General features: G+C 35.0%; 1 protein-coding gene and 1 pseudogene across 2 annotated transcripts; both read left to right on the top strand.

The window, feature by feature from the left end:
• Positions 1 to 6,374: 6,374 nt before the first annotated feature.
• Positions 6,375 to 9,423, top strand: LOC103323334 (putative alpha,alpha-trehalose-phosphate synthase [UDP-forming] 9). Its single transcript, XM_008225323.2, has 3 exons — positions 6,375 to 8,369; positions 8,449 to 8,722; positions 8,900 to 9,423. The coding sequence occupies exons 1-3, from the start codon at positions 7,915 to 7,917 to the stop codon at positions 9,218 to 9,220; spliced, it is 1,050 nt and encodes a 349-aa protein (XP_008223545.2). The 5' UTR covers positions 6,375 to 7,914; the 3' UTR covers positions 9,221 to 9,423.
• On the top strand, positions 6,384 to 8,211 carry LOC148920092 (putative alpha,alpha-trehalose-phosphate synthase [UDP-forming] 9 pseudogene; annotated as a pseudogene). Its single transcript, XR_016124214.1, has one exon. The product of XR_016124214.1 is annotated as a putative alpha,alpha-trehalose-phosphate synthase [UDP-forming] 9 pseudogene (transcript).
• Positions 9,424 to 11,094: the final 1,671 nt, after the last annotated feature.

The following is an 11,094-nucleotide window of genomic DNA, read 5'->3' as shown; positions in this document are numbered from 1 at the left end:
CAAAAACCTCTTCCTACTCCTTTCCACTGCTGCTTAATTTGGTATTGAGTGGCAATGGAAGGCAATGACCTTGTTGATGGCATGGCCTTTCAAGAACACAAGATGGGAAATTAGAAAATAAAGTCTTAAACATTTTTGACATGCTCCTTTGTCACATCAACACCTTAATTTTAGGCCAATCATCAACCCAAAAAAATAAAAAATCAATCAACCACAAGAGAAAGTGGATAATATGCTAAATTGAGATGATTGGTGCCCACTTGAAAAATTACAGAAAGAAACAAAGTAGAAGTTGTTGCTTTGTTCAATCCGCAGGTCAAAAATAGAAGCAGTTTCCTAGGAAGGAGGCATAGAACAATAACCTCCCAATTGGATATGGATAGACCTTTTCTTTGGTCAGGATTATGGATAGACCTATACAAGATAATTAATATGAAAATGAACAAGTTAGTGGAAAGAAATAATGGACCCCTTCAAATCTGCCTAATAACAACTCCAAATCTCCATCCAAGAATTTGTTTGGAAGTTTGGAATGGAATTGCTTTTCATCTCTCTATCCCATCTTTAAAGGAAATCTTGGTGGGATTCTAGCTATCCATAAAAGTTTGATTTGTAAATTGACTACTATAGCTTAGCTAGCTAGAACCAATTAGGTGAAACCAAGTCATCACCCTATCGCACAACAACTAATCACACACAACATGTGGGTTTCGTATTGTGATTGAACTTTTATGTTGACCAAAATTTGTGTCCTTGTTTAATACGTGCAGTGCTCAACGAGCTTTTTAGACTTGGCATTTTGTGCGCGTGTACAGAAATTTCGAATTTCAGAGTTATGAAGTTCTATATTTAATTGAAAGATCTCTCATGTTGTATTTCAATTATTTAAATTGTCTCTTTTTATATATTTATTTAAAGATTACTTATGTAAAAAAAAATCATTTGAATCTAAAATTACTTGACCTCTCAATTAAGGGATTGTCATTTTAGCATCATTTTAAAGAACTATATTTATTGATTTTATTAATCACAACTAAATATATTAGTATTTTTCAAATTTTCTAATATTTTACAAGAATAATCTATGAATAAAAATATTTAAAATTATTAAAATAAAATTTATAAATAATTTCATAAAACAATCGTTCAAATAAATTTATTTGAGAAATTTCCATGCAATTTCAGAGCTTATCAAATTGGACACAAGCAAGGAGAAAGTTGAGTTGGAGGCAGCTTTGACGACAGGCAGATACCATCATTGTGCCACTATATAGAAGATGACCTTCCAATGAGAATACGCCATGCAAGACACAAAGAAAGATAATGACATGACATATTGGCTAGCTAGGTTGCCTCTTCACAATGGAATTTGTAATGGTCGACCATATCCGCTGATAAAAGTCAAATTTATATGCTGCACACATGCTTTTGTCTTGGATAGATCTCTGCAGGGTTTTGAAATATGTTTCAGCTTGGGCAGACATGAAATGAAGTGTTTGGGTAGTAACAATAATTCATAGTTAACTAGGATACCTAACAAAAACTTCAAGAATTTGCTGTTACTTGTGCATTGTGTCAGTCAGTGGACCATTGGGAAAAACTGCACCTTAGCTGTCTCCTTTGAAGTTGTAGAATTTGGCAAAATCAGGTAGGCTCACTCACATTTGATAGAACTTGGTCGTAGATCATGTCAGCACCATGAAACTAACATGATGTCATTCCTCTACAATTATTGGCTTATCTACTATGGCATCAGACAACCGTTCCATAGAAGTCATTTGTTCAAAACCTCTCCAATTCTATCATTTTGTTCAAAACTTCCAACTCTCTCATCCTTCATTTATCACATATTTTAGATCTCAATTAATGCGGCAGTGTTTCATTTATTATTATGTCAGATTACTTCGAAGAACGGCATTCATTTATTACAATTGTTTGAAATATGTGATGAAATTGCATCTTTAATATCTGCATTTCACACAATTGTTTGTTTTTGCATATATCAATATATCTAAAACCGGCTACACGCGAGAAAGAGTGTTAACTCGATATAAATTGTAAATATAGTCTAAAATATCAATAATATTGACAAAATATTGAGGATATTATCATTTTTTAGGTCCCGGATATTTCGAAATGTATCCATACACATATCGTATAAATATCGATGTCAATAATATCGGAAAATATCGATGTCGATAATATTAGAAAATATCGATGTCAATAATATCAGAAAATATCAATGTCGATAATTTCACTCACATTTCAGCAATATTTTGTTAAAATATTGTTATAATATAGAAAATATTGATGTAATGGAAAAAAACACAAAGCACACATGTAAAGAGGATTCAAACCCTTGCCATTTCACTCTTCAATGCCTTAACCACCATGTTGCTTATGTTTTTGTGATAATATGCTAAAATATGTATATTTATATTGTTTTTTTTTTCGACTGTTTTTGCAAGAATTAGATTTTTACATGAGAATGTGAGTCATTGACCTTTTCTTTTGGGATGAAATCGAGCGACTCATGGAAAGAATTAGAGACCCAATCTTCAAATGATTTTGCTTATGTACAATGTCAAGCAATCTCGAATCCATATGGGTGACATGTTAACAATTACATGGAAATCTATTTTGGGGATTTATCATTTGATGACTACTCATAATACACTTACTCTACACATAGAGATGATGAAGATACTGAAAATTTTGAACCTCATAGTCACTCATTTATCTTACCATAGAATGTATAAAGTATAAAATTGTAGTAAATCATTATATATAAATTATTATAGTGTGTTTAATTTTCTTTTATTAATTACTACATATTTTCTACACTCACAGTATTTGTCAGCTCGCTATATAATCAACTTAAATAAGTTAAACTCATAATGCAATAAATTCCCTTCTAATTTTTTTTTTTTTTTGTAATAAACTTATAGATAATTTACTAAATACAGATTCTCCAAAGTTTCAATAAAAATTTCCAAGTTTTTCCTACAATTTTCATAGTTTTTATTCAATTTTTATCGATATCGATAATATTATGATATTTCCATCAAAATTTCAATATTTTTGGACTATTAATATTTCCAATATCATCGATATTTTAGACCTCAATTGTAAATGATTTCTCTCATTTAAAGTTGAAGAACTATAGTTGCTGCTGTCTAATACCCTGATCTAATATAATGATGGAGTACTTATCCACTGCGCGATTGCAAGCAACTGATTTTGACTGGTCTTTAAGGAATATTGATATCAACTTTTTGTCATTTCATATCTCTTGTTGAGATATTAACTTTTATGTAAGCTCCAAATAAAAGCCTCACGAGAAGGTTGGAACTTGGAACAAGGCAGATGATGGAGAGCTTATCTTTATACTTCTCTTTTGGTTTTAATGTTCAGGATAAGCATGTAATTTGGACAAAAGTATGCGGCACAACTTGGAATTATGAAAAGCACACCAAGATTGATGTACCTACAAAACACTTTGTAATCAAGAAATTGTCTATGCTCATAAAGACAGTGTGCCACGTAAAGTTTAAAAATATCAATTCATGATCGGGCTTCCAGCGTATTCCACTATCTAAAGTTTTTGAATGGAGGTATTCAAAAGAAAGAACTTAAATTTGACGATAACGCTAAATTTGTTTAAAACGCGAAAAGACATTTAAAATGGATTTAAAATGACTGTATACAAACAAGCTATTAGTACTTCATTTGTTTTTCTTCCTTTATTTTTTATTTAGTGTTGACATGATCACAGATATTATAGTATCTTACGTAAACAATTTAACCATATAATATCATCTACAATCCTAGATTTGAAATCACTCCATCTAAATTGCACGCTTCTCCCTTCGAAATTTCAGTGCCGTGCTTTTTTCTTTATCTTGCTTTAGTTTAATATATATTATTGAGAGGATCAACATGAGCTTTTGAAGAAAAACCTAAATATATGAAGTCTGTGTCAGCGGCCTCGTCCAAGAAATCAAGGATATATATGTTTCTCATTTCTTAGCCGAAAGAAAACCAGCAACCAAGGCAAGTAGGAACAACACTCCAGTCCAAAAAAGACAAAGATGGGATAATATTCCCATGTTTGAAGCTATTCAAATTGGTGAAAAGTTGTTGAAAATTATCTAATCGTTGATATTGTATGTGATCCTGTCACAAACTTTTCTGATTGGGGTAGAAAAGTGCCTTGTTTGGCAGGCATTATCCCAGAGCCTCAACTTAAATGCCATTATTGAATAAGAAAGTTTGCTATGCTAAAAACAAATCTCTTTGGTGGGCCCTTCGATCATGAATATATCTCAACAATTTAATTGAAACAAATATGAATGCAACAAAAATGATTTAGAGTTTTTTCATTTAATTATACAAATTATATTCTATTTTAATCCAATCTAAATTACAGATAGGAGAATTCGAACTCGAATGCAGAGTAGGAAGCGCATTCACTTTAACAAACTTGACTAAACCCATGTCTACAAAACGTTTTGATGAAGATAAAGGACCTTATGTGCTTGGTGAAGTGACAGTCATTGAGCTCATGCCCATACAAATACTTTCTCATAAGTTGTATTAATCAACAAAACATTATATCATCGTTTAAAATAGAAGACAACTAAACGTAAACATATTTCATCCAAACATCTAACTGAGAACAAGATAGAGCAAACCTTGCCAACGTATAGGCTGCACACACTCTCGTTGAACTGATTCAAAAGAGAACGAATGTCCTCAAACAACACACCACCTTTATGAGCCAAATTGAAGTATAGTTGTTATACTAGGGTACCATCCTCCCCTGGAATACGTGGTGCCTTCAGCCTTAAGACAATGATAACGCCCAACTAAAGCCACGACCCACTGGTTTTAGGTAATGAGGATCAATAGTGCTCTATTGAAAACAATATCCAAAGGGTTTTATGGTCTTCAATTTGCATTACTCTGAATCCAAAGGGTCAAATCTATCCATTTAGATTTAACTTAAATTTTTTTTTTTAAATAATAAAAAAAGTCATGATTAGGAAGTTGGAAATACTAAATTAATTTACTAGTTAATTTATGATCAGTGAGAAAGATTTTTTTTCATTTGATTGCTATTTCCAAATTTTATCATGACTGTTTTTTTAGAGATATTTTATCATTGACTTTAAAATTTGAATATATATTTCTCACTAGTCGCTCCTCAGAAATCAACTATATTATATTGATAATAATAATAATTTTCAAATGCAGAATTTGTAGAAACAAAGTTAAGTCAAAGCTAATGAGAGAAACTACTGTCAAATCCCTTTTATCCCTTTTGCATTAGATTATTTAGATTCAACTTTATTTTTATTTCTGTATTTGATTAGTGATTATGAAATTTTTGTGTGGCAATCGTTCTCTTATTTATCTATTCTATCACGTCTATTTTAATTTTTGGTATTATTTATTGTATTAATTTCCACATAGTTTATTTCAAATCAATGTGGCCCTCATTCAGTCACATTATTTACATTAATGTTGGATGTTAAAAAAAAACAAGAAGATAGAAAAGCATTCAAAACTCTTTATTTATCAGGCTTAAACAAATTGAAAACAAAATCTTAAAAAGAAAACAAATTAATGAACATTAAAACTTTATAGCATGCCTAGTTATTAGTTAGGGCTCGCATTGCAGATAAACACTTTCATGAATCAGCTATAACACTATTTTGCTATCTGAGCTAATAATATTATGGGACATTTTAAAAAAAGCTAAAGGAGAGAGAAATATTTTGAAAAGAAGCCAAAATAGACAAAAATGCACTTATTTATTTTCGAATTTCCTAATAAATCCCTTACATTTATATGTCTTTAGTTTGAAAGTTGAGGGATTTTTCCATCTTTTTCGAAAAAATTTTGACTTTGAAAATTTTTCTATAACTAAAACCTAAAGTAAAAGTTTTGTGACTAATATTATGACGCATATAATAACATTTTTACGTCATACGCTCGAGTGCATTGATTGTGATCAGGATTATCCGGTGATCCACTTAATCCACACCGTCCAAAACATTTCCTTTTACGTACCCATACATAACGCATTCACTTTCGTTCTTATCCTTAAAAATCACTAATTTACTTACTCTGTTTCTCTCTCTCTCTCCTCTCTCCTCTCTCCTCTCTCTAGAGAAAACAAGAGCTCGTTTTAGAATTTATGGAATTAGAATCAACATCATCTTTCGTTTCCTTAACTCCAAGATTCATCTTCGTCTGCAACACCCACATATAAACTCAACACACCCAAATCAAAAATCACAACACCATTGTTAAATTCATTTTCTAAAACAAAAAACAGAGGGAAAAAAAAGCTTTCTTGGGTGCCATTGTTTCCGAGTATGCTATCGAGATCCTGCTTTGATTTATTGAATTTGGATCCCATCGAAGATTTCCGGACCGCCACTCGGATCCCAAAACTCATGACAGTCCCCCGAGTCATATCGGAGTTCGAAACCGACGACAACCACCAAAACGACGACGTCCCGGCCGATTCCCCTGTTCCGCACCAGCGGAGAATCATTGTCGCCAACCAGCTGCCCATTCGTGCCTCTCGCGACGCGAAAACCAGTAAGTGGTCTTTTGAATTGGACCATGACAGCCTGGTGCTGCAACTCAGAGACGGCTTCAAGCCCGACGTGGAGGTCTTGTACGTCGGCTGCTTGAAGGCCGAGATCGACCCATCGGAGCAAGACGAAGTGGCGAGCTTGCTTCTCCACGAGTTTCGGTGCGTCCCCACCTTCTTATCTATGGACGTGCAGAACAAGTTTTATCATGGGTTTTGTAAGCATTATCTCTGGCCTCTGTTTCACTACATGCTGCCCATGACGCCGAGCCACGGTGCACGGTTCGACCGTGCACTCTGGCAGGCGTACGTGTCGGCAAACAAGGCCTTTGCCGATAGAATCATAGAGGTGTTGAACCCAGATGAGGATTTCGTCTGGATCCACGATTATCATCTGATGGTGTTGCCTACTTTCTTGAGGAAGAGGTATTATCGTGTTAAGCTTGGTTTCTTTCTGCATAGTCCCTTTCCTTCTTCGGAGATTTACAGGACGATACCGGTACGCGAAGAGATTCTTCGGGCCTTGTTGAATTGTGATCTGATTGGTTTCCATATATTTGATTATGCAAGGCATTTTCTGTCATGTTGTAGCAGAATGTTGGGTCTTCATTATGAGTTCAAAAGGGGCTACATGGGTTTGGAATATTATGGAAGAACTGTGAGTATTAAGATGCTGCCTGTTGGGATTCATATGGGTCAGCTTCAATCCGTTTTGTCGCTTGAGAATACTGCCAGGAAGGTGAAGCAACTCAAGGAGGAATTTGAGGGGAAGACTGTGATTTTAGGGGTGGATGATTTGGACTTGTTTAAGGGGATTAGTTTGAAGTTTCTGGCAATGAGGCAGCTTCTGGAGGAGCATCAGAATTTGAGGGGCAAAGTGGTTTTTGTGCAGATAACAAACCCGGCGCGAAGTCGGGGTAAGGATGTGCAGGATGTGCTGAATGAGACCAGTGCTATTGCAAAAGAAATCAATCAGAGGTATGGCGAACCGGGGTACCAGCCGATCATTGTCATCAATGGCCCGCTTACGACGCAAGAGAAGGCTGCATACTATGCCATTTCGGAGTGCTGTTTGGTAAATGCTGTGAGGGATGGGATGAATTTGGTGCCTTACAAGTATACTGTTTGTAGGCAGGGCAGCCTCTGTTTTGGACAGGGCATTGGGGATTGATGAGGCAGATAGGCCTAAAACGAGTGTCATCATCGTGTCTGAATTCATTGGCTGTTCTCCATCTCTCAGTGGTGCAATCCGCGTCAATCCATGGAACATCGATGCCGTTTCTGACGCAATAAACTTGGCTACCACAATGCCGGAGGCAGAGAAACAGTTTCGCCACGACAAGCATTACAAGTATATTAGCTCTCATGATGTTGCGTATTGGGCGCGAAGCTTCGATCAAGACCTTGAGCGAGCTTGTAGAGAGCATTACCGCAGGCGGTGCTGGGGCATTGGTTTGGGTTTGGGATTCAGAGTTGTTGCGTTGGGACCTAACTTCAGGAAGCTTTCTGTGGATCACATTGCCCATGCTTACAAAAATGCAAATAGTCGGTTGATTTTATTGGACTATGATGGCACTATGACGCCTCAGGCTTCGGTGGACAAAGCCCCCAGCAGTGAAGTTATTTCAGTTTTGAATTGCTTATGCAACGATCCGAAAAATGTGGTTTTCATTGTGAGTGGCAGAGAGAAGGATTCTCTCAGCAAGTGGTTTTCTCTTTGTGAGAAATTGGGGTTGTCAGCAGAACATGGCTACTTAACCAGGTGAAATTTGTTTCTTTGCTCATTACATATATGGCCACCTTTTGTGTTGTCTCTTAATTGATTATTTCTGTTTTTGCAGGTGGGCTAAGGATTCTCCTTGGGAGACTTGTACCTTAGCAATGGACTTTGGTTGGAAAAACATTGTACTGCCTGTTATGGAACCATACACAGAAGCAACTGATGGCTCTTTCATAGAGCAGAAAGAAAGTGCATTGGTCTGGCATCATCAAGATGCCGATCCTCATTTTGGCTCTTCCCAGGCCAAAGAACTTCTTGATCATCTAGAGAGTGTGCTAATCAATGAACCTGTAGTGGTTAAAAGGGGCCAACACATTGTCGAAGTGAAACCACAGGTATGCATCGTATTAAACATTTCGATACATCCAGCCATCAGTAGTTTAGGAATTAGGAGATGAAAAATTCATTTTGTTAGTCGAAATGTCGATGAAGGGTCATTTCAATTCGTTTTTATTTTCCTGTGGGACTTACGAATTCATTGTAATTTGTAATGGACGTCTGTGTGATTTCAGGGTGTGAGCAAAGGCATAGTTGTGCAGAATCTCATCTCGAAGATGCAAAGTAGGGGGAAGCCACCGGATTTTCTATTGTGCATCGGGGATGACCGGTCAGATGAAGACATGTTTAAGAGTATTGTGCATTCATCTTCCAATCCCGCTGTGCCAGCCATAGCAGAAGTTTTTGCCTGCACTGTTGGTCAAAAACCAAGCATGGCAAAGTACTATCTTGATGACACAGTTGATGTGATCAAGTTAGTTCAGGGCCTCGCTGCAGCTTCATCAACTCAGCCAAAGTTGGCACAGGTTCAGAAATCATTTGAAGGGTTTATCTAAAAGTTTCGGGTAGAAATTAGGTTGCTCATGTGCTGTGATCGCATCAGTACTTAGGTTTAAATGGGCCTCGACATTTTGTTATAATGGTATAGAGCTAACGATACAACCAACTTTGTACAAATGATACTTGTACAGATCTGTGTGAAAAGCCCAGTCTTTGCAACTTTTGAATATGATGGTTCTGTTCTTTTACTTAACTTAAATTTATGTGAGTGTTGTTAAACGAACCCTAAAATTAACTGAATACACCATATGATCTAAGTACACTCTAATATTTAAATAAAAATATAAAATTAACTAAATACACCTTATTTAACTACCAAAATACTTATCATACACCCTAATACACTTTATCACAATTCAATATATTAAAATTACATTTGTTTTAAATGTAATTTAAAATCCGTTTCCTATGCCAAGTCAGATGTTTGTGTGCTTCCACTCGATTGTTATAGTTCACTATGCAAAATTTTTGCTTTTGCAATGGATAAAATCCTTTTCCTAATAGGCTCCCTGATATGTTCATAATTTCACATGATTTTATATCCTTTTTACTTAGTTTTGTGAATTAATTTGGACTAAAGATGCTGATTTTAGTTATTTTATGGGTTTTTAGCTTATGAGCCACGAAATGTATAAATTAGCCAAATACTCCTCATGGTAGAGTTTGACATAATTCCAATTAGAGATGGAAGATAGCATCTTGAAGTTTGTCCATGAATATTTTCATAATTTTTGAAGACTAATAAGGTGCCCATTTTTAATTAGACAACTTAGCCTAAACTAATTCCCGGAGAATACTGAGTCAGCAGGGGTATTTTAACCATAACTCACTCATATGACATTGGATTGAGGCACACGACATATGGCTGAAAAGAAGACATCCAGAGCTTTCCAAAGAGTGGTCATATGCAGTTTTCGGAGGTCAGGACTCAGGAAGGTGTTCAAATTGCATTTGCAAAGAGGATCACGTGCAGTTTCTTGGAAGTTCTAGGAAACTTAGTTTTTATTTTTATTTTTTTATAATCAAAGAGTAAGAAACTTTCATTGCAACTAGGTTTTAGGTTCTTTTTATTGGGGAGGTCTTGGGGCTCAACAAGGATATACCAAAAATTTCATAATTCAACTGTGGAGCAAGGGAGAGTGACCGTGCCTCTAAACTCTAAGGTTTTTCTTATCTCTTTCTCCATGTTTTATTTTTGCTTTGTTACCATGATTATAGGTAACTAATTTTCTTTTACTAAGACACAATGTATTCTAATTATTCAAAGCTTAATTATGTCATACTATTAGAATTTCCATGTTGTTGAAATTTAATCACTGTGCTTATTTTCTTAACTAATGATCTTGATGCTTAGCTACCATCTAGATTTTTGGTTAAGTCATTTGATGCATGTTAGGGTATACGCCATGTCTAATACGAATTTTGCTTCTTGTGATTAAATTCATGAATGTACCTAATGTAAACAACATACTCTTAGGGGTTTGTGTAATTGTGTAAAGTTCTCATTGAATGTAAAGACTTTTTATATGTTTATATTTATGCCTCACGCCAAGGATAAATTGCGTGTAAGAAGAAGTAGTTAATTGCTGTGAAAAGAGTTAATCATAATTTTGGAGAACTAATCATCAACATAACTTGGGAATTTTGATAGTATGCATGCTAAGGTTCGAATAAGAGGAACTGTGGTAAAATTGTTGTCTTAGTAAGCTTCTTTAAAATCTTTCACAAACTTATTTAGTTCACGTTTTTCTTCATTATCTTGTCTTTCAATTTTCTTATTTTCAACTTTCTTTTACAGAGAATCTTTCAAAACCAACTTTCAAAACTCCTTTATTAAGTTTAGTTGAGTCATTAGTTTATTAGTTAGGGT

This window comes from Prunus mume, linkage group LG2 (assembly GCF_029339155.1).
Source record: "Prunus mume cultivar Tortuosa linkage group LG2, ASM2933915v1, whole genome shotgun sequence".
Lineage (NCBI taxonomy): Eukaryota > Viridiplantae > Streptophyta > Magnoliopsida > Rosales > Rosaceae > Prunus > Prunus mume.
The sequence above is the reverse complement of the archived record's forward strand: the minus strand, read 5'-3'. Positions and strand labels throughout refer to the sequence as shown.